Source organism: Pseudopipra pipra, chromosome 25 (genome assembly GCF_036250125.1).
Source record: "Pseudopipra pipra isolate bDixPip1 chromosome 25, bDixPip1.hap1, whole genome shotgun sequence".
Classification (NCBI taxonomy): domain Eukaryota; kingdom Metazoa; phylum Chordata; class Aves; order Passeriformes; family Pipridae; genus Pseudopipra; species Pseudopipra pipra.
In genome coordinates, this window is record NC_087573.1 from 5,367,907 (window position 1) to 5,394,713 (window position 26,807).

General features: G+C 43.4%; 1 protein-coding gene across 1 annotated transcript in view; it reads left to right on the forward strand.

The window, feature by feature from the left end:
• The window catches only part of KDM5B (lysine demethylase 5B), a 55,930-nt gene that overhangs the window by 13,321 nt on the left and 15,802 nt on the right, over positions 1-26,807 (forward strand). The window contains exons 3-17 of the mRNA XM_064636022.1: positions 776-898; positions 1,747-1,917; positions 7,223-7,357; positions 10,125-10,218; positions 11,343-11,446; positions 12,762-12,920; positions 13,452-13,571; positions 14,028-14,186; positions 14,633-14,814; positions 17,665-17,827; positions 18,836-18,955; positions 21,374-21,568; positions 22,123-22,304; positions 22,830-22,954; positions 23,266-23,416. Of these exons, the coding sequence (XP_064492092.1) occupies positions 776-898; positions 1,747-1,917; positions 7,223-7,357; positions 10,125-10,218; positions 11,343-11,446; positions 12,762-12,920; positions 13,452-13,571; positions 14,028-14,186; positions 14,633-14,814; positions 17,665-17,827; positions 18,836-18,955; positions 21,374-21,568; positions 22,123-22,304; positions 22,830-22,954; positions 23,266-23,416 (2,183 nt within the window). The remainder of the gene's footprint in view (positions 1-775; positions 899-1,746; positions 1,918-7,222; positions 7,358-10,124; positions 10,219-11,342; positions 11,447-12,761; positions 12,921-13,451; positions 13,572-14,027; positions 14,187-14,632; positions 14,815-17,664; positions 17,828-18,835; positions 18,956-21,373; positions 21,569-22,122; positions 22,305-22,829; positions 22,955-23,265; positions 23,417-26,807) is intronic.

Genomic DNA, 26,807 nt, shown 5'->3' on the forward strand with positions numbered 1-26,807 from the left:
ACTCTCCAGTGCCACAGATCTGTGTCTGCGTTTTGCACACATACAGCATCTTTCAAAAGGAGAAGAGATTAAACACTTGGAGTGCTTTAAAAATAACCAGCCTTTTGGAAGAAACAATTGCAAAATCTGGATTCAGTTGGTTGAAATTTGCTGTTCACAAGCACTTTCATTCACTGCTTCCATGAATTGAGACTAGAAAGGGAGCATGAGGAGCCCTGGTTGGCTCAGTGCTGGTACCAGTTGGGATGGTGGTGACTCTGTGCCTGATTTTTCTCCTGATTCTTGCTTTCTAAAGTCCTGACTTGGTCATGTGAAATGTCAAGGAAAGGGCTCAGATTTGGGATGCTAAGAGAGGGATTTGTGTGACCACAAGCTGTTCAGAGCTCCCTGGAGTTTACAGACAAGCTACAGACAAACGTTGCTATTTTTTACCTTAAGAATAGAAAATGTGATGAAAATAAAATGTGTCAAAATTTAAGTTACTGCTATTTAACATAGCAGCAGCACAGTGATCTTACTGAGGGAATTGCTGTGCAACCAGCAATTATTAATGCAATAAATGCAATAAATCCCAACAGTGCAGCTGATTTAGGGAGGTTTTAGTGTTGCTTGGCTGTTCTCAGAAAGTACTTTTCTCAGTGCAGTAAGAAGTAACAAAAACTGACTTGAGAAAAGACACAATTTATTTTTCTTCAGATGACAAGAGGGAAAAATGCAAATGACCCTTGCAGAGGGCAAAGCCAGGCAGTTCACTTGTTTGTTTGTTTGTTTGCAGGCCCAAACTCGTGTAAAACTGAATTTTCTGGACCAGATTGCAAAGTTTTGGGAGCTTCAAGGATGCACGCTGAAAATTCCACATGTGGAGAGGAAGATCTTGGATTTATTTCAGCTTAATAGAGTAAGACTGTTAGGGAGAAAATCGTGCTGAAAAGCTGCTGTGTTATCTCAGTTCCTGGGATGGTATCACTGCTGGTCAGGCAAGATTTTGGGGTGTATCTAAGCTGGAAAAAGTATTTCTTTGTTTCAGCTAACACAACTAATGTGACAGTAAGAATACATTGTCATGGAAAGATAGTAAGTAATATGCTATAATGGAAGTTCTCATGTGAGCTTGGAGATCATGTTAAATTTCCAGCTCTTCTTTAAAGTTGAACTTCGGTGTAAACAGGTCAAGAATAAGCTTAGGCTTAACTGGAAAAAGTTCATGAACAATGACAGCAGGGAGAGAAAAAATTTTCCATTAGAAATATGCGAGGAAAAAAAATCCAATTACTTTTAGGATGAAACTTGTTAAACTTCTGTAGAAATTCATGTATTCTGATAGTAAGAGATGGGATTCTCTGACCCCAAAGGTATATTCTCTCTCTTTTCTTTGTGTTTAGGGGAGTTTTTATTGTTTTTTTCTGAGCTTATTTCATAGCACTTATTCCAGTGAGAACTGAGTGTCCTGTGCTAGAAAGCTGTGTTGGGATACAAGGTGACAAATTGCAGCTAAAAAATTCTCAGTGGGCTGAGTGACTGTTTGCACATGGAACACAGGAACTGACTTGTTTGTAATTCTTGAATAGGTTATGTGTTACATATTCCAGTTATTGCCTTAAAACAACTTTTATGTGTTGTGGGGCTTTTTTTAAAATCTATATTTTTCTGGTTTAAAATGTCAGTTGTGGCATTGTCCTGCCTTTTTTCCTTAAACACTGATAATTTTATTATTAAATATATGAGCATTTTCTTTTCACTTTTTAGCTAGTTGCAGAACAAGGAGGATTTGATGTAGTTTGCAAGGAGAGAAAATGGACCAAAATAGCCACGAGGATGGGATTTGCTCCTGGCAAGGCCGTGGGCTCACACATCCGGGCGCACTACGAGCGGATCCTCTACCCCTACAACTTGTTCCAGTCGGGAGCCAGCCTCTTGGTAAGCTACACTGAGTCCAGTTAATTTAGCAGCCAGTCTGTCAGGGCTCTCTTAATTACTGGAACATTTGTGAAGCTGCATTTCGTGCTTAGTGTCATGCAGGTGACCAGATGCATTGTGTGATGGAGGCAGTTCAGAAAGCCATGGGCAGACTTTTAATTAAAAGTGAAATTTTTAGCATTAGTCTTCAAGGTAAGCTCTTACTCCTCCTTTGAACACCACCTGTTTGTATTTTCTCTCTGCAGTTTACAGAAGCTTCCTGATAACAGACTTTCAGGCTTCCTGTAGTAGTTTCTGTAATGCCAAGTACTGCTAATCCATGGAACATCCCAGGCCCGTCTCTCTGCCAGAACAAATGCTGTGGGTCTGTGTCCCATACCCAGGGTGACCCAGGGACTGTGCAAACCATGGCAGTGTTGGGACAGGAACTCATCTCACGTTCACCAGGGGTGACAAGTTGAAGAATGCATCCTGGCTGTTGCAGTGGGGCTGACAGTGTGGCTTGGGACTTTTTCCAAGCTTAAATCTTCATCCTTCCTGGATCAATCATCAATCCTTGATTTGACCATTAAACCAAAACTCAGGGTTTGTTGAGAGTGGAGACCATGTAATCTCTGATGAAGAATAGGCCTTCTCTTTTAGAGCAGTAGTCATTTATTTGGAAAACCAAAATAGGTTGCAGTTGCCAACATCCATTTTTATTTCTTTGCAATATTCTTTCCATGATGATCTTTCAAAGACAGGAGTGTTGACCTTTTTTAAGCAATAAAAGCCCTAATCCTGTTACAAGCTTGTGTCTGTGTGCAGAAATCAACACAGGCCTTTACACAAAGCTGCAGAAATGAGAGAGGGATTTGATACACGTTCAGAGAGGTTAGAATTAGACTTTTTATTTGGGCAGTGATGATCAATTCTCAGTGAAAAACAACTAAATTCTGCAGATCCTTCAGAAAGAGGGGTCTTTTGCAAACAGTGGATAAGAACAAAATAAAGTTGAATAGAAAAATCTTTGAGCTAAGGAAACTGCTGGATCAAAAGTATTTTGGCTTCCCTCAAACACATTCTTGTTAAGCAATGGAAAGCAGCACCATTTTCTGAAGACATTTCAACGAAAACTTGGCATTTTTATTAGGTCTGAAAACCGTGATTTCTCTTTGGGTTTTTTTGAGCTCATGTGTTTGTTCCATCTGACGTTGCTGCCGTATTTTTGAGGTGCAATTGCACAGGGAAAGATCTAATTAAAAGTTGTAGTGCAGTGAACGTGGTTCCACAGTACCCTGGAAACGGGGCTTCCCTGAGAGCGTCTGTCACACAATTAATACTCACATTCATGGTTTGCTCAGTATTTTAAACCCTTTCAGAAAAGAAAAACCTTCTTAGATGAGGACATGCTTCTTTTTAAATGTTACTTTTCAAGCTCTGTCTTGCAATGGGCACCTGACATTTGTTCAAACTGATGTGGAGACAGTTCTGGACAAGTGATGCTTGTAAGGGTAACTTATTTTTTTTTACTTTCTCCACATCCCCGCCCCAAGCTGTTAAAATATTCCCCTTCTGTATGTGTCAGACATAGATTTTTGAATGACCTGAGAGAATCCATGGGAATATGTTGGGCTTAGCTCACTTTTCACTCTAATTTGACTTTTTTTTCTTCGTGACAACCTTGTCTTCCAAGTGAGTTTGTTTTGCAAAACATTTTTTGCGGAAGAATCTCAGATGAGATTGTTTTTGACTTCCTTCCACGTGTTCTCAGTAAGTGATGCTTTCTTGTGTAGGTGTCCATTATTGTGTGTCTGTTCAGTGTTTTGCTGGGAACCTAAGCACCTGAGTTGTGTTTTTGAAGAAGTTGGATGTGACAGCTGTCAGTTGGAGATGCTTCCTCCTCGTGATACTTCAACAGCCTTTTGAGAGAAGCCCTTCACACAGCTTGAGTGATCATCCAGACAAGATTAGTGCTTGCATTCACTGATTCCTTTGATTTGCTTTTTTCCTTTGTTTGTTAATACTTGAAATATCCATTGGGGTTTTTTTCCTGCAAAAGTGAAGAATAATGGAATGGTGTAGTTTCCACTGATGACTGTGCCATAAATCTAATCCAGATCTGAGCATAGCATTAACTGTTTGCGTGGCTTAAATACAGGAGTTATTTTGACACATATCCCAGTTGGAGATATTTCTATCTACATACTGAAAATAGTGAAACTCTCTGGAGCTGTTCAGAGGGGGATGGACAGGAATAACATGTTTTTATTAAAGCTCTTGTTCAGTCCAAGAGCAAAAATTCCTTAAATCAGCCAGTTTCTAATACTCAAAGCAGCTGTCCACAGGGGGGGTGTTTATTTTCTTATCTTGAAACGTTGGATTAGACAGGCCTTGGGTGTTTTGTCTCCAGAGCAGTTGCAGTGAACTTGTCAATACTGGTTCTGTACCTCACATTCCTACCTGTAGTAACCATCTGTGATACTGCAGAGTCATACTCTGTGCCCAGAGGGATAAATGTTCCCCTGCCTGAACTGAGGTGTCTGGAATCTTCTGTCAGTGCATCTTCTGTGATGCATTGCCCAGATGTTTGATGATTTAAACAGTCATCTCCAGCTACAGTTTGGGGGGGCTCGAGATGGTCTTGCTCCTGTTTTTCAGTGAATCCAGCTGGTTCAGTAACTGTGGGTCTGGTCTCTCTTCCAAACTAAGGCTTTAGTGGCCTGAGTAGGATTTTGTATTTCCAAAGATTTATATGTGTGTGCCTCTAATAAAGATCTTTCAGTGTGAGATAGTTCTCTAACACCCTTTATTGTTCTTGGAGAAAAATGAGCACCTCTGGAGTTTGATGGTTCTTATCCTCCATGGATAAGTAGTAGGGGTAGACCTGTTGTGTTCTGCAAATACAGGGAGCCTGACTGATTGGCTTATGTGTAAATTACTCTAATTTAATTACTACTAATAAACATCTAAACCTGGAGGAGATAAATTGCATCTGTTTTTTTTCCCCCATCTTTTGACATCCTGGAGGCCTTGTGACCATTCCTTCTGTGTCCTTTGTCTGCTAGAGGAGCTGCTCCTTTATGGTTTCAGCTGATGGGCTTTCAACTTACTGTCTGCCACCACTGGGAGTTCAAGGATCATTTGTGCAGCCATCTTCTTGGAATATAACAAGATGATGATCACAGGATGAGCTTATGGTGAATTGTTGGTAGAAGTTCAGCCTTGCCAGAGGCTCACTGGGAGAGGGAAGGACTGGAGAGATGTCATCTGTGTCCTTGGTTGAAAGCAGTTGATCTGGTCAGTGCAGGAGTAAAGGAGGAGGTTCAGAGGAATTCTCATCCATAAGACAGGGCTTACACTTCTAGGTCTTCTCTAGGTACAGTTGAAATGGTTAATTAACAACCATTTCATGCCACTGCTTTGCCTCAGGTTATGGAGGCACTGGGAAATGTTTGTGCATAAATAGTTGGTGAAACCTCAGTATTTAGGAAATGTGCTCTGGTGTTTTTCAGTGAATGTTCATTTTTTGGTTGTGGGGGTTTTTTTCCTTGACACTAAAGTGAGGCAAGTTATACTATCTGTTGGTTTTCCAGGTTTCCTTACCATTTTGATTAGGAAAAGTTATTTGCCTTCTACATCTTTATTTTCAAGGATCATATGTCCTCTATTACCAGAAGGAGTAGAAACTTTTTGTTTTTCTTTTGGTGAAAAATTTGGATTTCACTTGAGGACACAATTCAAGGAATCAGATTTTATGGAAGTTCTTGTCTTTCATTTTCATCATTTTTCTACTTGCTTGCTTTTTCTGCTTGTCCATTTTCTGTTCTGAGAAATTGTTATTTTTTTTACTTTCCTCCACTGACGTTGATGTGAAATAATTCCCATCATCTTTGGTAGATGCCTCATCCCTGGAAACGTTCAAAGCCAAGTTGGATGGTGTTCAACCCAGTCTAGTGGAAGGTGCCCATGGCAGGGGCTTAGAACGAGGTGATCCTTAAAGTCCCTTCCAACCCAAACCATCCTGTGATTCTTCTTCCAGTGTGAGCCTTAAGGGGACAAGCTCTTGTGAAGGGCCAGCTGCTCTGGGCTCCAGGTACCACAACCTGCCCACCTTTGAGTGTCAGCCAGGACTCGCTGCAAAGTTGAGTGCTTTTGTGTATTTAATGTTGAAATGAAGTCCCCCCTTTGCTTTCAGAGAATAAATCTAGAGCCTACGAAGTCTAGGACTAAAGGCAGTGTGAAAGAAAACAGGAGTCCTGGAGGTTTCTTTGGTCAGAGTTGTGGGCTGTCTGTGGGTGATGGTTAATCTCATCCTGCTGCCCATGACCGATACTGAAATTTTGTTAAATACATAATTCTTTCAGCATAGACTTGTCTTCTAAAATACCACTTTTTCCTCCTTTTCCATCCCCCCTTCTGGCTGTCATTTGTTCCTGAAAGTCTGATTTCTGTGCTGTCCACAGAGTATCATCATCCTCACACCACTGCAGTGGTTCTTCACTGTTCTCTCTTGCTGAGAAAATGCTTCTGACAGGAACAGGGGAAATGTGGATCCAGCAATTCCTGTGAATTACTTCCTGACAACATGGGATTTTTTCTTTCTGTAGGATTTGTTGTTTACTCATTAAAAACTGTTGCATTTTGTCTGCTGTTACTGAGTGTTGTGTGGCTTGACAAACGGGGAATTGTTATTAATTATTCAGTTTCTTGCCAAAAATGTGCACAGTTTTCAGCAATTAAATATGTTCATTCAGCAACTTGAAAGAAACTAAAACTGGTTTTGCATCTTTTCCCTTCTGCTCTTAATTCATGGAGCAGTTGTCCTCTCCAAAACATGGAAGAAGGGAACTCCAGCGATGTCCATTGGACAAGGCTGTATTTCAGTTAGCACAAGGATATTTGACAGGCTGTAATTTACTTTTATATTGTTGGCATCACAGCAATGCAACCTGAGGACACTGCAGCAGTTCCAGAGTGCTGGTGATCCAGTCTGAAAATGCCCCATCTGCTAGAAGAGTTGAGGTTGGGATCTCACATAGAGAAATGTTCAGTGCTCATAACACTTAAGGGATGACTTCAGCTTGCTTTAAGATCCTTTATTATGGTTATTGCAGTCACTAAACGGGCAGGAAAAAGTGAATTTGTCACTTGTTCAGATAGGTAATTCTACCATTGCCATACATGCTGTTTTATTAGCTCAGCACAGTAATTATCAGAGCCCTGTCTCTGTTCTTTCCCACGAGCCAGGAAATTGTTCTGCACGGAATTTGTGTTGGAGGCGGAGGCAGAAAAAATGTAAGTAACCAAATTGTGTCTCTTTTAGTGCTTGCAGAAACCGGATCTCAGCAGTGACACGAAGGACAAGGAGTACAAGCCCCACGACATCCCCCAGAGACAGTCGGTGCCGCCGTCGGAGACCTGCCCGCCCGCGCGCCGAGCCAAGCGCCTGACGGCCGAGGTGAGGGCTCGGCTCTGGGGGCACAGCCTGGGCGGTTAGAAAGGCACAAATCCTAACAAAATGGGCTAAGAACTGCCTGGTGCTCCAACAGTTGTGTTACTGAGGTTTGGGGTTCTGGGAGGCTCTGCTGTGGGAGCTGTTTAGGGGTGTGTACAGTAATGTTTTTAGCATGGTGGTAAATACTGTGAGGCTCTTGGATTAAAATGCAGGTGACAAGTCGTGGAAATGAAGCAGCTTTAATCTGTTGTTCTCAGCCAGTGAGCTGCAGTTATTCTTTAAATGTGCTGGGAGGTTTCTGTACACCTTTCATGAGCTGAAGCCAGCTGTTGGAGCAGGGAAGGTTTTGGTTGTAACATTAGCATTGTTGAATTTCATTTTTCACTCTTGAATTCTATCAATTTTTGATAACTTACCCATGCAATGTAAGGGAAAAATGCATAACCTGAAGTCAAAGTTGTTTGATACAATCTTAAATGTGCTTAAGAAATAATATTTATTTGGATAAGCATAAGATGTATTGATTATATCTCAGTGTCTTCTGTGAAGACGTATTTAGGAGATCATGGTGTGTCTCCCTTATTGCTGGAAAACAGTAATACTGTGGCTCCAACCTTTCCAGCCTGATGATCCTGTCTCCAGAGAGTTCCTATTTCTTTTGTTGGAGTGGATGAAGAGAAGGGAAGGATGTTCCCAGGAGAGGGTCTGATTAGTGGTGACATCATGAGTTAGGAAGGTCACGGTTCGCTTCAGATTCTTATTAACTCCCATTGTTCTAGTCTTGGTCTTTATTAGTACCAATAGTACAGCTTAGTTGTTGCAAATTCTGCCTGTAATTATGCTTAGTTAATGAGTTACAATTAAGGATTTCCAAAGCTTTTCCACTCAAATACCTGGTTACAAGTGGATTTGTAATTCTGAGCAAACCTCGGTAGTTTGGGCTGAAGCTTTCCATTTGGAGTGTCTGCCTGTGGTTACAGGATGCTTGTCCTCATGGATCCCTTAAGGATTAACAGCAAGACAAATATACACTAAAATTCCAGCTGTTTCTCTGGCAGTGGTGTCAGATGGCACTAACAAAGAGGGCACATTTTTATGATTTTGGTGGAAACCAGCTGCTCATCCTTAACTAAAAGGCAAGGCTGCCCTCTCAGCTCTTGCCCCAAGCACCATTGGTGTCATGCACCTAATTTTTGTGCAAAAAAATCCTTGATTGAGAATAGAATTGGAACACACAGTGCTAAGGCTCAATTGAGCAGCAGGAACTGACTGGCTTAGCAAGGAGCTGCAGTGGTTTTAGACAATAATTTCCACAAGATTTGTTAATGTGAACATTTCCGTACCATTTCAGTGCAGTGAGCCACAGTGATTAAATCCATTTTATTCAACACTGAAGCTCCAAGCAGCTGGCATTTGCACTGACCTCATTGCAAAGGAGTAATGCTTGTTCTTGTGTCCCAACTTTTTGAGATATACAAGGATTTGTCAGTGTCTTAAACTGTAAATCTTAAATTCATTTTCATGTTTACCAGTTTGATGTTTCCTGCTTTTCAAAAGCTGACCATAAACCTCTGAAAAAAGTGAAGCACAGAGAAGTACTGCAAATTATTCTGTCCTGTAGGATAAGTGTTAGCTTGCAGTTGTAAGACACACAGAGTTTTACCTGGCCCTTTCTTACCTGCTGAGTAAACAGCCAGGAGAAAACATTCATGAGAAAGGAAAAGGGCAGTGCCTATCACAGGCTGTGTTTGGAATGCAAAGGGTTTAGGTGCTTGATGTAGGAAAGTTTGGTGTGAAAGACTACAGTAATGCTGGGGAGGTGAAAGTGAGATGAGTTGATGTGATAAAAGGCTCAGGCCTCAGTGTTGGCTAAGGCACAGAATAAGACCCAGAGAAGCTGGAGATGCAGAAGCTGGGGGTCTGTCTCTTCACTGCTGGAGGCTCAAGGCCCACTGGCCCTGAGGCAGAACTGCTGCATACAATGAACAGCTTCTTTTTTTGCATATCTTAAGCAGTGGGATTGATGCCTGGTCTGATGGAGACATTTAGACAAAGAGAACGTGAAAAGTGATGGGGAAGTAATGTCAAAACCAGCTCTGTAACAATCCAAATCAAACAACCAAAGCCTACAAAAACCCCCAAAGTGAACAACAGCCCCCACCCCTTGGAGTACCTGGGGCTGTGTTCAGTCCTGCCTTAGACCTGCACCACAGACCCCATTTTTGGGAGTTCAGGGAGTGGCTGATAGTGACTGACTTGTTGCACGACTTCATTCCTTAAGGAGTTAAGCTTAAAAAATACAGTGTTGGAGAAATCTCTCATAATGCTGAGGAATTTGAGAATTGTTCTTCCACAGTCTCAAAACTTCAGGGAAGAAATGTATAAATTAAATGGAAAAACATTATTCTGTGTTGAAAGCTCCCCAATGCACCAGCTAAGGTCCTTGTTGGAGCATGTTCTGCTTCTCAAGAGCACTAGAGAATCTGTGAAAGCCCAGAGTTCCTTGTTCCTTTGCTTCTTATTGGGTCCCACTGAAAGCAAACCCAAAGCCTGGCATCGTTATTGGCATGGACTTTTTGTAAGATTTGCTTTCAAATCTCCAGTGTTGTTCCCTGTATTATTTCTCTCTGAACTGGTCTAAGTAACTGAAGAGAAGTGTTTCAGAACTTCAGGTGGCTGTTTAGATTTGTTGTTTTGTATGTATTAAATGTTTCTGAGTTTGATTGAAAAGTCTGAGTCCCCTTGTCTGATTTTTTTCCCTTTTTTTAAGGCAACCAATATTAAAACCGAGTCTGACCCTCCAGAAGCCAGAACTCACAATCTGAGACGCAGGATGGGATGTGCCCCTCCAAAGAGTGACAGTGGTGAGTGAAACACAACCTGAATGCAGCTTCTGTTACTTTGTACAAACATGTTTTAAGACCAGAGTTAAATTCAGCAGTTGGAACTATTCAAAGTATTTAAAAAAAAAAAACAACAACTTCGTGTTAATTTAATTTTAAAATTGGATTTTATGGTAAAAGCTCTTTTAAGGGTTGGAAGTACTTTTTGTTTTTCTTGTAGAAGTTACTTCCAGATGAGAAAAACCTACTTTTTCAAACTTGGGTGTCCCTTGCAGAGCAATTGGAAATGAAATTGGAGCCATATTTCTGTTTTGTATTTTAAATAACATCAGTCCACGAGCTTTAAGTAGAGGAAACTCTTTTAAGAATGTATGAGATTTCAGACACTTTTGGCAAAGAATTTGGATTTGAAATCAGGAAATTAAACTCATGAAGGCAAAAGTTGATACTGTGTTTTGGCCTTAATGATAAAGTTCCCACAATATGATTAAATTGCTGCTATCAACAGTCCTGAGTCTGTTGTTATCTGTCCTTAAGAAATAATCATTTCAGACTGAGAAGCAAAATTTAATGCCATCGAACAGAAGAATAAACTTGTTGACAAATAATTTGGCCAAATAAATATAGGGACCATTTACAACTATGCAATAATTTAAATTACCTGAGCAGTCCGTAAGTCTCCTTTGTTCATTCAAAATCCTTTTTTCAAGAATTTGTTTAGATTGGGGTGTTTTGTAACTTGATTTTTTTTCTTCAAGGAGTCTGTAAACTTCCCCCCTCCCCAAGAGTAGAAGGAAAAAGCTCTTGACAGCATTTATTAACACCACATGGAAACAAAATCTTAGCTTATGAATCTGCTCATAATTTAATTTAAATTAATTGAAATGGGACTTAATCACTGTGGGCTCTGTAGTTAGTGCTGGCTCGTGGTGTTGTGCTTGGGTTTTCAGGTAACACCGACTTCTGGGGGCACTGCAGGTCTTCAAATCTTGCCTTACGTTCACTGAAACAAGTGGGGGGGGATAACAAGTAATTCAGCAAATAACTTGGTGTGAGGGAGTCTAAGTAATAAATAAAACAAACGATAACAGCGAATGTTGAGCATTGAAACGTTTTGTAACATTCATTTTTTTTCCGTTGCCCAGACAAGGAAATGCGCAGCCTGGTGAAACTCCCTGAGAAGAAAGAACTTTCTGGGGAGCCAGAGAAGGACAAATCCAAAGTCAGATCTAAAAAACCCACCAATGCTGTGAGTACCCCCTGGCTTCTTGCTGCTGTGTGTGGATTGCAGGTGTTTCTGGCTCTCTCTGGGGTGTGTAGCAAAACCTCCTGTCATCTCTGTCACACTGAGGACTCCTGTGCTCTTCCTAGAACCCTGTGGCTGAAGCATGCCTGGGCCTGCTGGAATATCCATACTGCTAAAGGTTCTGGCTTTACAAAGCTGGAAATGACAGGATGGTTAAGTTTCACCATCTATAACTAAAGTAACTTGTTTTCTGTCTCCAAGGTACAGTCTCAAAATAAGCACTTTGAAAGCCTAGTCCAGTGCAAGCGGTTCTTGTGTGACCCGATCTCTCCCCATTGCTCTTTAACTTCAGGGGAGCTCAGTGCAGGCTGTGGCACTCCCACACACCTGCCCTTAATTCCACAATTTCAGCACTGAACTGTAAGCTTTGTTATTGAAATGCATCTTAAAAAAAACAACCCTGTTCCTGCTCCAACTCTCCACACACCACCAACCCCCCTCCTAGAAACCCCAACCTGAAAGCACTGGTAGCTGTCTCACTTCTGAAAAGCCCATACCAAGATTCTTTCTGCCTGTGCCACTACTTGAGTCCCTCCTAAAACAAACATCTTCTCATTTAATCCACACTTGTAGCTGAGAATGAAGAGGGCAAATACCAGAAGCCTGACACCACCATGCCCCACATGAAAAAGGCTTGTGGGGAGGAGCAGGAGATGAGGGTCTGCCTGTCCTCACAGCTCTGCTCTGTGTTTGGGAGGAGCTTTCCAGGCTGTTGCTGGTGAGAGTGGGATGTTGGACAGGCAGCAGACAGCCCTACCAAGGTTGGAGTGCTTGTGCCTGTTCCTTGGGGCTCGGGAGCTGCTCCATGACAATTAACAGCTGCTCCCCTGCCCAAAGCTCTCCTGGCAGGTTGGTGCCTTCTCTGGGGGAAAAGGAGGAGGAACCTCTTTCTCTCTTCTGAGGCCACGTGGTCTCAGAGGGGAACGAAACACCTGAGCACACCAACAGGAGAAGGGTTTGTGAGCCCCCAGCAGGTGTTGGGTTATACCTGCTGAGGCCACAGTGCTGCTGATGTGAACTGTCCTGGCACTGAGTCAAGTCTTCTGGCATTTGGAAAAAAAAACACATGGAAGGGCTTGCAGCTCTTGTGGTCCTTCCTTAGATTACAGAGAGGAGTATTTAAACTTTTACATGAGTATCTAGTGTTTGCTTGTCTCATTTCCATTGCAGAGATAAAGTGGAACAATAAGCTTTGGGAAATGTGGCAGATGAGTTACCTTCAGTACTCACATTCCCACTCTGGAATTTCGTGTTACAGGTGGATTTGTACGTGTGTCTCCTGTGTGGCAGTGGCAACGATGAGGACCGGCTCCTGCTGTGTGATGGCTGTGATGACAGTTACCACACCTTCTGTTTAATTCCACCCCTCCATGATGTTCCCAAAGGGGACTGGAGGTGTCCCCAGTGTCTGGCTCAGGTAATCTGACAAACTGTTACAGTTAGGCTGAAGGTTACTTTGGGGATTGTTTTTAAGATCGATCAGAGGAATTGAAAATACAATTTGTTGTTATTTAAGGTTGTGCAAACAAGGTGATAGAGGTACAGCTAAAATGGAGACTGGGCGTGCTTCAAATTGGAAAGCTGTCACTTAATGCCAAAAATTGGTGTGCCTTGGAAGAACATCTAATTGGCATCCTTTCCTCTGCCTAAAATTGGAGTCTCACTGGGTGCTTCAGTGTAGTGCTCTATGGATCTTGTTCTGCATAGCTCTGCAACAGTAAGGAGAAATTAGGCATATTAATTCATTAATGTTTATGCAGCTTTATAAATAAATATTGTGATTTGGTGAATCAAGCAGCGTTTCTTCTTCTGATCCCTGGGGCAGTGACTTCATTTCAGTGAGGTGTCCTGCCTTCTTACTCCTCACATGCTGTTGTAGTAGCCCATTTGTGTAAATTCTGAGCACAGTGTTGTGTTAATATGGAAACAATCACCTTTTCAATTGCAGGAGTGTAACAAGCCTCAAGAAGCCTTTGGGTTTGAACAAGCAGCACGAGACTACACCCTGCGCACGTTCGGAGAGATGGCCGATGCGTTCAAGTCAGACTATTTCAACATGCCAGTACATGTATGTTCCTGCCTTACCCTGGTGCTGTCATATAGAGTTCATTTAGCATGCTTAGTTAAAATAGATATCTCTGGAGAGGGAGGGAAGAATCCTGATTTTGAAGGGGATGAAATTCCGAGTCAGACCTTCTCATTTACGCCAGCGAATCCCGATTCTTGCTGATGTCATGGTTTTTTTGTTCCACCAGCTGCTTGTGCTTTTGTTTGTTTCTTCCCACTTTTGAAGAAGTGTCTGTAGGGAGGAGATCTCTGACTGTCACCCGTTCCTGAGAGAAGAGAGTAGCAGCATTTCCTGGAACCACGTTTCTGCTGCAGTTTTTTTCTCTTGTTGAAACAGTTCTGAAATGGGGAAAGGCTCCAAGCTAATGGAGGTTCCTTCCTGAGACAGCTTTGATGCACATACTTCTTCTCTACTGATTCCTCAGTACATACTCCTTTTTCTTCTTCTCATACCTAGATGGTCCCCACTGAGCTGGTTGAAAAAGAATTCTGGAGACTTGTCAGTACCATTGAAGAGGATGTGACTGTGGAATATGGAGCTGACATTGCTTCAAAGGAGTTTGGCAGTGGCTTCCCAGTTAGGGGTGGGAAGTTTAAAGTTAGACCAGAAGAAGAGGTAGGTCTTGGAGTTCACTGGGAATGTTTTTATTGCAGTTTTTTGTTAAATAAGGCTCCTTGGTTCAAAGCACAGTAATGGAACTAGTTTGCAAAGTGTTTGTTTTGTGTATCTGGCAGAGTATTAGAAAAGGAGAGTTATATCAGGGTTTTGAATAAATAAAACTGGCTGTGATCATCCAATGCCACAGGTTAATAGTAGTTAATAAATAACTGCCAAACCGAATAAAACCAAATAAAAAAGGTCTCATTTTAACAAAGCAGGTCAGGTCAGGGTTGTGAAAGGGGCAAAGAAAATGGAGGATTTAGTCTTTCATTCATTGACCTGTTTCTTATATTCCTCAGTTGGAAAAGGTCCTTTTCTTCTGTTGCTCTTCAGCAGTTTTATTTTCTTGGGCTTTTTACTTCCTGTTTTATAAACCTGCAACTGTTCTGTTCAATTTTCAGGAATACCTTGATAGTGGCTGGAATTTAAACAACATGCCTGTGATGGAGCAGTCTGTGCTTGCTCACATCACTGCAGACATCTGTGGGATGAAATTGCCCTGGCTGTATGTAGGAATGTGCTTTTCCTCTTTTTGTTGGCATATAGAAGACCACTGGAGCTATTCCATTAACTATCTGCATTGGTGAGTTTGAGGAATAAACCCAGCCTGGGAAACAATCTCCCTTTCCTTTCCCCTTCTGCTTCTTAATTAGTGGACTAAAACCAGATTCACAGAGCTCAGCCAGAGTAACCATTGCTGTCCTGTCACAGCGGGGTTAAATTTGACAGTGTAATTCCTACATTGATTTGCTTTTGGACAAGAGGTCATATTTTGGAAAGAGACATCCATTCCCAGTTTTAAAAATCCATGAGAGATGCAGCAGATACTCCATCAAGTGTTTTATTATGCTCAATGTAAACTAAAAACCATGCGAGTTTTTTTTTTAAAAATCATCTTAACCTCAGCTAACGACTCAGACCCGGCATGTTTTGTCTGTTAGATGGATCATGCTGTCATAAATCCTCTCATCAAGCCAACACTTGTCAGGTGTAATCAGGACAGATCTTTGCCATCTCTTTGATATTCTAAATAGGTTGAACTTCTTGAACTTCTCACTTTACAACAGGTTTCCTAGAGTCTGGATTATTCTTGCCACTCTTCTTGAAACCTCTTTCCCTCAAGCTCTTTCCCTTTTCTTGTTCACATGAACAGTAAAACCACATCCCAGCTGCTGTTCAGAGGGTCCTTTTTTGGTTGGTTATTCAGTTGCTGCTCCTTGAAATAGCTGCTGCTGTAGGGCAGCCAAGAGCCAGTGACTTAATTCACTTGCCTTCATGGTACTTACTGTTACTAAAACAAATGTTTGAGTGAGGGTAAGTAAAGGAGTGACAGGATTACATGGTCAAGAGGATCTTCCTTGTCATGTGTTGCTGCTTTTTTCCTCCCCTTTGTCTGGGTCTTCAGTCGGGCTGACAGCTGTGGGCAGGAGAGGAGTTTGTTTGCAGTACAACCTTCATTTCTTCCAGGAGAGCTTCACTCACCGTTGTTAGAATGGCTTTATGCCCTCCATAATGTGCCCCAAATTGCATTAGTGTTTGCAGCAAGGCCAGAAAGGTGCTTCAGTGTGTACACATGCATGTGCACACATATGTTCATTCAGATACACGTGAGATTTTCCTGACCTGCTTTCAATTAATTTATCCTCCAGCAGGAAAGTCCTTGACATCTTTTCATTTGAGGATATTCTTCTTTATTTCCCTTCAGTGTAGAGGTTTAAATCTGGGGTTTTAGCCTATTGGAGAGGAATGTGCAGTTGAGGTTAAAGCTGTTCTTGGCCAGAGCAGTTGATGTGAACAACCTGCTGCTGCAGAGACAATGCTGCAAACTCTGAAGACTCCAGAAGTCAGGACTGGTTCCTGGCAAATCCTAGGGATGGTGTGTCCATCCTCAGTGTTCCCACATGCCGTGGAGGAGCTCCCACATGCCCATGTCCTGATGAAGCACTGGGAGCAGCTAATCCCAAGTGACCCAGGCTGCAGCAGCAGAACTTTCCCAGGGCTGAAGGCAACAGTCCTCTTGCAGGACTCTGAGTCCTGTGTTAGTTCTAGAAATGGTAAAAGGAGAAAAAAACCAAATCTCTGCTTCAGAGAGGCTTGGAAACTAATAAATAAGATGTCAGTCCTGGTCAGAGGAAGAATTATCATAGTTGCTGCTGGTATTTCTACAGGCAGGATGTCAGAAGGAACTGTCACTTCCATCCACCTGCAGTGTGCTGGTCCCTCGGGCTGGCACCTCAACACCTCCAGTAGAATAGTGTCTCTCTCTCTTACCTGTTCTCCTGAAGCCCAGAGACCACCAGTTCCAGTATCCTGGTCCAAGTTTAGCACAGTTCATATCTGCTGTCACTCATTCCTTGGTGCTGACACATATCAAGGAGCAGAACTAAGTCTTGACTAACCCAGTGTTGGATCTGGACACAGGATGGTTTTTAGTTGCATCTGTCTTCATGAATCTCTAGAGTTGTTCTGGGACAATGCTCAGGTCCAAGGCTGCAGAGTTATCCCAGAATGGTGACCAGGTCCAAGGCTGCCTAGTGATTTAACACTGCATAACAACTGTGATACCAGTGTAAGTGCCCCCTCCACAGCCCATCCTGCTGGCTTTCCTCTTCCCCCAGCACAGGGGCTGTGTGAATACAGGGGTAGGGATAGGCTTCTGGATTCACACTTCACTCTTTCCTTTTGGAATCCTCCAAATTGCATCATGATTACTGGAAAAAAAGAACACTGTTGGGTCACCTTTGCTCTGCCGGCTCCTCAGGAGTCTGGGATAAGGTGATTTGTCTGTTTTCCTTTCTAAAGACCTTTTCTAACCTTGTTCTCTATAAGGCCCTGAAGGCATTTTCATCTCAGTGCTGCAGTGAGCCAGTGCTAGTGTAAGCCCGAAACAGTATCTGCTGGAACACATCTGCATCACCTTAATTCTCTCAGCTGGCTTGCTTTGGGTTAAGCTGGTGCTAAAAGTTCTTTTTTTTCCTCCTCTGGATATGGATTTGTTTTTCCCCTTGAAGTCTTTTGCATAATTCGGAAGTTTGATTTCTGCTTCCTGTGTGTTGCTTTTATGGCAGTTAAGCACAAGACAGAAAGCACTGGCTTTGGTTGATTAACCCAAGAGAGAGTTTGTGTTCATGGGAAAAGACAAGCAGCTTATGTTTTGAAGTTGTGCTGAAATCAGCAGAACTTCAGTGAGAACTTCTTCAGACTATTTCCCCCGCCCCAGAATATTTGAAGTACCTGCTCAGAAGTGTAGGCAGTTAAAAGCAGATCTGGAGGAGAGGGACCTGTGTAAAATGTGAAGATTCAAGAAGGTACAGAACCTTTGCATTCCTTCCTGGTGATATGCCCTTCTTTTGACATGGTGTATTTTAAAGCAGAAGACTGAAAATGTAACTTAAAGATTGCTTATATTTAACTTTTTTTAATAATCTTGCAGGGGGGAGCCTAAAACGTGGTATGGAGCCCCAGGGTACGCAGCTGAGCAGCTGGAGGATGTAATGAAGAAACTTGCTCCAGAGCTATTTGAGTCCCAGCCAGATCTCTTGCACCAACTTGTCACCATAATGAACCCGAACACTTTGATGGCCCACGGGGTGCCTGTATGTGTCGGACTCCTGTGCTACTCCCCAACCCAACCCTCTTTGATTGGAACTCTACTTAAAGCTGATAATTGAAGCCACTTTTATTACAGAGATGGTGTGGTGGTTTCCATGTGTGCTGCATCTTCCTTATCCAGTGTAATGTGCCAGTGCGAACAGATGGGCAGTGGAATCATTGCCTTTGGAAATGACTGGCAGGCTCTTCTCTGGAGATCCATCTTGGATATTTCTGTTTCTGTGTCTCAGCTGGAAGGTTTAGGCTCAACCTTTGGAACAATGGCAGGAGCTCTTGTATGTCTGTTCAATCAGACACCATTTTTTTTTTTTTTTTGCATAGAGTTTCTGTCAAGGGCCCAAACCCCATTCTTCCTTTATTTGTCATCCACATCCTCTTATTTTTCCTGGATAAGTCCTTAGGTATTTAAAAAACATTTTTTTCATCAGTTTCCATCTTATTCCATACTAGATTATTCATGGGAATTATGTCCCTTTACAATTTAATTGGCTTTTGATGAGCTGACCTTGGGACTTAAAAGGAAAATCTGGAAAAAGCAGCAAAATTTTTGGTGTCTCCTAAGCTTCGGTAGCCTCCAAAATGGAAAGATGCAGGAAGACCTAACTGCTTGCATGCTGACTTGTATAGCCCCAACAGTGTCAGGTTTACAGCAGTATGAACTTTAAGGTTCCCAATTTCTCTTCCCCTTCAGCTGCACGTTGGAGAGAGCTGGATCTGTGCTAACCCCAGCCCTGAGCCCCTGCCCAGAGGCAGTGGGGTGCACCAGGCCCAGGAAGCCGACTTAGAACTGTTCAGAGTGGGGGTGTGGCTGAATGGAACCCTTTGCTTTCCGGGGTTTTACAGGGTCTGTTACCAAATGCCAGTTGTGATTCTTGAGCTTACGGGTTAAAACGCTTCAAAGTCCTCACAGAAGTTACTGGGAGTTGGAAATCCATGTTCTCCTTGCAGCTCTGTTTAGGTGTGAGCTAACACTGGTCTGTCTGTCCTCCCAGGTGTACCGGACCAACCAGTGTGCTGGGGAGTTTGTGATCACCTTTCCCAGAGCTTATCACAGCGGCTTCAACCAGGGCTTCAACTTTGCTGAAGCTGTGAACTTCTGCACCGTCGACTGGGTACGTTCCAAACCAGTTTTTTCCCTAAGTGAGCAGTTCCAAACCTGTTCTTAGCTACTGCACAGCTCTGATTTACTGCTGATGCACAAACCTAGGCCGCAGATCAGAAGAAGCCTGTTACTGGCAGTGTGATGTTTGCTGAAGGGGTTTCTGTCATGCGCTGAACTGTGGGTTTCCTCTGGTTCCAAAGATTTGGTTTGGAATTGTACATCAGGGCTGATGGAGCTTTTGCAGCAGGAGGGAAGCACAGCCCCATGCATGCCTGGAGGACAAGATACACCAGTGCTGCTGGAATCTGCTCCTTTTTGTGTTCCCAAATTCCTTTTCAAATCAAAAGCTGAAATGAAATTTCCCAGTTTATTGCACTGGGAATTTTCTAAGAGGTACTTTCTGCAGCTGGAAACCAAAATCAACCTGGGTATGTTTTCTGCTTTTAGCTTCTGTGATACATGTAACACACATTAAAAACAGTCCTCTTGGGCAAAAAAATAGGAATTGCATCTCATGTGAGTGCATCCTCTTGGATAGCAGAGGTGCTGTAGGTTTTTAGGGAAAAACATTCCAGTGAGAAGGGAGCAGAAAGTTCTCAAGTTCAAACAGAAAGTTTGCAGACCAGTACTTCATTGGCAGTAAGCTCCACTCAGCTCACTGAAACAGCAGAGGTGGGCACACATTGCAGTTATTAGGTCACAGTTAGTGAATAAGTTCTTTGTCTTTAAAATAGGCACGAATGGAGGAGAGTTGCTCCAAAGTTACAAGTAACTTTTCCTTCCCAGCAGATGACTCAGACACAGTGTTGTCTGATCTCAGAAAGATCCTTTGAAGCTTCTGATATTTCAAGTTGCTCTTCTCCTGATTTTTTTTTTTCTCCCCCCCAAAAGGGTCCTGGCTATTTGTAAGTGTAGCCCAACTGAGAAGTTTGTTAGATTTAAAAAACATCACTTAGAAAAGGAAGATGACTTAATATTGCAAGAAAGCTTTCTGCAATACAACTGTGCTCATGTGGCAGTTGGTTTGGTTTGATTTTTCCTCTTGTCTTTCCGTGAGTTTCATTCTGGACTTGCACATAACCTCATTGTTCCCTGAACATCCCTATCTGCCTGACCTCAAAATAAAGCTGGGAGTGACCTGCCCAGCTCATGGTGAATTCTGTGCTCTGCCTGCAGCCAGTTAGGGACTTCAGTAGTGCATGGAGTCAGCAGTTTCTCCTGCTGCAGCACAGTTTATGTCCCCATAAACAAACATGTCAGGGAGAAGAAGGCCCAGCGTGCCCTGCACCTGCCTGAGATGGGACATTCCTCGAGTGGTGGGAGCAGGGCAGATGCCTGTACTTGTCCTTCTGATGCTTCCCTGGCCTCTGTGTATTTTTATCTTGGGTCTTCCTGAGCCTGCTGTGGTTTGGTGATTTAGTTACCCCTAATTACAGCCTCTCCAGAGAGGACATCCCCCCAGCTACACAGTTCATACCCACAGAGGCCTCTGGCAAGAGCCATGAGCATTCCTGGTGTGCACAATTTAGAATCATAGAATCAGCTGGGTTGGAAGGGACCTCCAAGATCATCAAGTCCAACCTTTGATCCAACACCACTGTGGTTCCCAGACCATGGCACTGATGCCACATCCAGTCTCTTTTTAAAAATCTCCAGGGACGGAGAATCCACCCCTTCCCTGGGCAGCCCATTCCAATGGCTGATCACCCTCTCTGGAAAGAAATTCTTTCTAATATCCAACCTAAACCTCCCCTGGCACAGCTCAAGACCGAGCCCTCTTGTCTTGCTGAGAGTTGCCTGGGAAAAGAGACCAACCCCCCCTGGCTCCCCCCTCCTGTCAGGGAGTTGCAGAGAGTGAGGAGGTCTCCCCTGAGCCTCCTCTTCTCCAGGCTGAACAGCCCCAGCTCCCTCAGCCTCTCCTCCCAGCACTTGTGCTCCAGTCCCTTCCCCAGCCTCGTTGCTCTCCTCTGGACCTGCTCCAGCCCCTCCATGTCCTTCCTGAGCTGAGGGCCCAGAACTGGACACAGCACTCCAGGGGTGGCCTCACCAGTGCTGAGTCCAGGGGCAGAATCACTTCCTTGGACCTGTTGGCCACCCTGTTCCTGAACCAGGCCAGGATCCATTGGCCTTCTTGGCCGCCTGGGCACACTCTGGCTCCTGTTTAGCTTCCTGTCCATCCACACTCCCAGGTCCCTCTGCCTGGCTGCTCTCCAGCCACTCTGTCCCCAGCCTGTGGCGCTGCAGGGGGTTGTTGTGGCCAAAGTGCTGTCTTGATTTCTCTCGTTTTACGCTGTGAAGTATGAACATTGCTGCAAGAAAGATTTGTCTTGGCCTTTCCCTGGGGTAGTTTTTGATCAGTCATGTGAAGAGTCAGTGCCATTAATGTCACTGTCCAGCTGAACCCCCCAATGCCCCGTCTGTCCCACAGCTGCCCCTGGGCCGCCAGTGCGTGGAGCATTACCGGCTGCTGAACCGCTACTGTGTGTTCTCCCACGACGAGATGATCTGTAAGATGGCTTCCAAAGCAGATGTTCTGGACGTTGTGGTGGCATCTACGGTCCAGAAGGACATGGCTATTATGATTGAAGAGGAGAAGAGGTTGCGTGAGAAGGTTGATAAACTGGTGAGTTGTTGGAAATAATAGTTTGGGTTGGAAGGAACCTAAAAGCTCATCTCATTCCACCCTCCTGCCATGGACAAGGACACCTTCCACTAGACCAGGTTGCTCCAAGTCCTGTCCAGCCTGGCCTTGAACACTTCCAGGGATGGGATTTATTATAATGAATGAAGGAACAGTTGAAACAGTGATGTGAGGACATGCTGGTACTTTTAGTGGGGAGTCAGTGGCTTAGAGGTACATAGTTCCTTCCTGTGTCATGAATTTCAGAGGACCACCTGGGTAAAGAATCATTTATTGTGCACCTTGTTTTAGCACCTGCCCTTTAATATTGTTCAAATGTTGCTTTTAAAGTAATATTTCTCCTTTCAGTAATGTAGTCAGAAAAGCTGTTTTTTCATTACCAAAATTTCTATCTACCTGGGTTTAATATCTTATTTCTAAAAACTTCTTTATTCCTTTGATAAATTTACCTTCTGATGTTTTAGCTTGGAATAGTCACCTCTTTGTAACAGTCACCTCTTTGTTAGGCTTTGAAGTGATGTAACACTGTCTTGCAGGGAGTGACCGACTCAGAGAGGGTGACATTTGAGCTGTTCCCTGATGACGAGCGACAGTGTTTGAAGTGTAAAACCACCTGCTTCATGTCAGCAGTTTATTGTCCCTGTAAACCTGGATTGTTGGTGTGCTTGTACCATGTTGAGGACCTCTGCTCCTGTCCCACCTACAAATACAAAGTGGGGTAAGCTTGAGATAGCAACTAATACCATGATCTGAAGTTGTTATTGTCTGTGTAGGTACTGTGGTTTGGTAATCTGCTGCTTGCTTTGCTGTCAGTAGGGCTGGTTTCTGTTTCTGTTTCAGTCCTTTGCAAATCCAGTGCCCCCATAACAACGGGCCTGTTTTGTGCTTGCACACAAAGCCTCTTTCTCTTCAGCATTCAGCTCTTCTTGCTCTATAATGGCAAAAATTGCTGGCTAAGTTAGTTTGTATTTTTATTTATAGCAACAAGGTCATTGTCCCTTATATCCAGTCCATGCCAGGACATATTGTTTTGCTTTTCAGAGCTTTCCTTCCTGTTGTCAGCTTTCCTTTGCTATTTGGTAGATCTTTGTCCTACGTGAATGGAGCTTTCTTTAAGACACTTTCACAGTTCCTTAATTGTCCTGCTGAAATCGCTTTTTGAAGTAATTGCAACTTTGAAATTGTCTCAGGAAGAGCCGTGGTGTGGTTGTAGGTCTCAATTTGAGTTCTGTGCTGCCTGCAGGTACCGCTACACCCTGGAGGAGCTGTACCCGATGATGAACGCGCTGAAGATGCGCGCGGAGTCGTACAACGAGTGGGCTTCCAACGTCAACGAGGCTCTGGAGGCAAAAATTAACAACAAAAAAAGTGAGCGTCTTACCTGTGGTCTGAAGCACATAAAAAGGGCTAATTTTTCAGTTTTTTAGTAGCAACGTTTTTCTTATGTGACAGACAAAAGAAGTCATATGTCATTTCATGTTTTGAAGTGAGTATTTCAGCTGTTACAGTCCCAGAAATGATGCTAAGCTGTCTCTGTGTGACGAGACTGTAAATCACTTTGACACAAACTAAAACTGGAGTAGAAATAGAAACTCACTTAATGTGTTGTGTTTCTAAGCCTTACCGTGGAAATCCATGGCAGAGGGAGACTTCTTAGCTTTTAATGTCTTTCCCAACAGGTCTCATCAGTTTTAAGGCTTTGATAGAAGAATCAGAAATGAAAAAGTTTCCAGACAACGACCTGCTGCGACACCTCCGGCTGGTGACGCAGGACGCGGACAAATGTGCCTCAGTGGCCCAGCAGCTGCTGAACGGCAAGAGACAAACCAGGTAAGTGTCACTGTGTGTCTGCAGCAAAATCGAGGCACCAGAGATGGATGTCAGTGGCCAGTGATGGACTCCAGTGCTCTGCAAGACTTAAAAATTGGAGGAATCTCTCAGTGTCCTCAAGAGAGCCGTCTTTGACAGGGAGATTCACCTTTACTCTGTGTAATAACTTAAACATTCTGAGCTTTCAAATCTCCTCTTGCTCCATGTGAGACAGTTGGGCAGTAAATTTATTCCATTTATTTCCAAGGAAAAAATGGTGTGGTACAAAGTCACAGCCAACAAGATACAGTCCACTTGTCTTTGTGCCACGAGGGCTGTAAATCTGTCCATAGTGCAGGTGTCATTGTATTCATTACTCTCTGTCTTGTGGAGAAATGAAGTGCCTTAACTCCCTGAGCTGCTGCTAGTGGGAATGTTGTATGAAAACTCTGAAAAATACCTGCTCTTTATATTGAATCTTTTAGACAGGTTATTTGCTCAGGAGATTTGAAGGTAGGGCAGTGTTTGAGTAACACGTCCTTTGTGAACTGTCTGCCTGGTCCTGCTGGCACTTCCACGTCTGAAATAAGTTGAAAAGAGCCAGAAGAACAGAAGGCCAAGGCCAGATCTCCTCATTACATGAGTTTGTTTGTGCCTGTATTGATATAAGAGCCTTTCTCTCAGGATCCACAAGTTACCATCTTCTACTGCACATTCTCCACCCACACACAGAATCCCAGACTGGTTTGGGGTTAGAAAGGACCCTAAAGATCATCTTGCTCCACCCCCTGCCATGGGCAGGGACACCTTCCACTAACCCAGATTGCTCCAAGCCCTGTCCAACCTGGCCTTGGACACTTCCAGGGATGGGGCAGCCACAGCTTCTCTGGGCAACCTGTGCCAGGGCCTGCCCACCCTCACAGGGAAGAATTTCTTCCCAATATCCCATCTAACTGTGCTCTCCTTCAGCTTAAAGCCATTGGTCATGGCACCCACACTCACCATGGGCACATCGAGCCTCAGGGGACAGTTGTGTTTATGTTGTGTTTATGTATGTGGAGGACAGTATTGCTCATGTCCAACAGTCTTAAGTATGGAGTACTCCAGGAAAAATTGAGTCTCATTTGTTCCATCTGGACAACTTTCACCCATTTGTGCTGATTTGAACAACATGTTTGTTGGAGCAGTTGTTTTTTGTGCTGGTGGAACTGCACGTGTGTGGTTCCTGCATGTTACTTGCCTCAGCAGGAGCTGTGTAGCTTGTCACTCCTGTGTTCTTGCAGTACTTCAAAGACTGGCTTGGAAGGACTTCTGGAGTAGAATATTCTGCTGTCACGTTTAGACATGATTCTTGTCTTCCTTCCTGGTGATCTCTGTGTAAGCCTTTGTAGCAGGGACTTGATAAAAATTCACCTTTGCTGTCTTGCACACACAAGAGGATGAAGCCCCTCTTCATATGTTGCTTTTATGTGTCATAGCAACATAAAAATATTGCAACTGGGAATGAGAAATTCAGCACTCCCACAGGCTTCGGCCACGCAGGGAACTTCCAACCTGGACATTTGTGGCACCATCATCAAAGACTTGTTCACTCCTGATCTTCTCCTTCATTTGGTGTTGAACCATCTCTTCTCCTTCTGGGTTCTCCCATCCCTGGTGTTTGCTCAGGTCTCTCGATGCTGAACTGGGAGCAGCAGCCAGGCCCTTCCCAGCTGCTCTATGCCAGATGGGTCCTTCCTGCTCTGAATGTGTCCCTGACTTTGCTTGGCCTGGGAAGAGCTGGGAGCAATTTTTATCTTCATCTCCTTGACTAGGTCTGTTCTCTTGTCACCATGAGAGGCTCTCAGCCTTCCTCACAGCTGGGCCTGCCAGCCCCTGGGGCATCATCCTGTGCTGCTCTACACAGTGACAAGGCAGCACTTGGACTGAGATTCTCATTTGCTCTAGTAGAGGCTTTAGCCCTTCTCTCACCATTTCTACTTGGATCTTTTTTTGGCATGTTTCTGGGAGAAGTCCAGTTTCAGGTCTTCATAATTTTTAGGAGTTTTAAAAAACCACGGTACTTGATTATCTTTTTATTTAAAAGATTGAAGAGGGGAGTGCTTATAACCTGTGAAGGAAGATATAAAGAAGAGAATTATCTGTTTAATTTCTTAGTAAGTGTTACATCAAATACAGATTCATCTGCCTGAAGCTGCAGGATGCTGGGCAGCCTTCATCATGCTGAGTGCCAGGTGTTGGTTGGGAAGGATTGTGAATTCTGCTTAAAATTTGGTTTGTGCTTTTGGCAAACTTTCCATTATGGACTGAGCATTTTTGTCTGATCCCAAATTTGGAAGAGTTGTGCAGGAGACTTGGCTCCTCTGGGAAGATTGTCCCTGTTAGTCATGGCAGTCAGTGACAGGGGAGGATCTCCTCCAGTGTAGCCAACACAGCAGTTCCTGGGGAGAAGACCAGGAGAGATGATGATATTGTCTTAGACTAAATCCTGTCACTCTTACCAGTTTGTCTGCATTACCTGAAGAGATGCAAATGGGCTGTACATCCCTATTTCCTCTGCTTCTCTCAGTGCTGGGGGATTAAACCTCCCCAGATACTGGTTGGAAGAAGTTCTGTGAACATCTAAATCGGGCCAGAGCACAGCGTGTTCCTCATTCTCCTGGCACTGAAAGGGGACAGTGTTTCTGACCTGCTGCCATAAAGGGATGTTCTCCCTGTCCATCCCCCTCCCTCTCTAGGCCTCGTGAAACTTGTTCTGCTCCTTAGTCTCCAAGAGTTTAGAGACCTTATGCTTGGAGAACTTTGTGATTAAATAACCCTGGATGGACGTGGGATGGCTTCTGTCTGGCTTTTTCTTAGGCTCATGTATTTTCTGGTTATCAAAAATGTCTTGTGAGAGTCAGTTTTGCCATTTAGATATGTATATGTAAATAAATATTTATGTATATAAAAGCCTGTGCCTTTCCCTAGAAGATACGGTAGAGCTTCCACAGAAAACAGTAGAACAAAGCACACTGTAAGGAAACCTGTGTTGTACCTGAGGCTTTGAATTAATTTTATTGTTCAACTGACTGTGGGGTTTTGAACTCCCAATGTGATCCTGTGTATCCTTTAAAAATACCTATTTTTAACCCAGAGTGGTAAATTAAAATTAATTTTATAGTGTTCACATTCCAGTCGTGCTGGCATATCCTGCTGGGCTGTTGTTCTCCTCTTTTGTGTAAATGACACACTGTGGATTCAGTTGGAGCCAGCATTGTAAGGGATCTCTTTCCTTTTCTGTTCAGGGTTCTCAGACCTCATTAATAGTGGCTTGAGTTTAGAGAGGTTTTTAATATTGGCCAGTTTGTTAACACTTCTAAGCCACTCATTTGATACAAAGCTTTTAGATAAAAATAAAAGTGCTGATTTC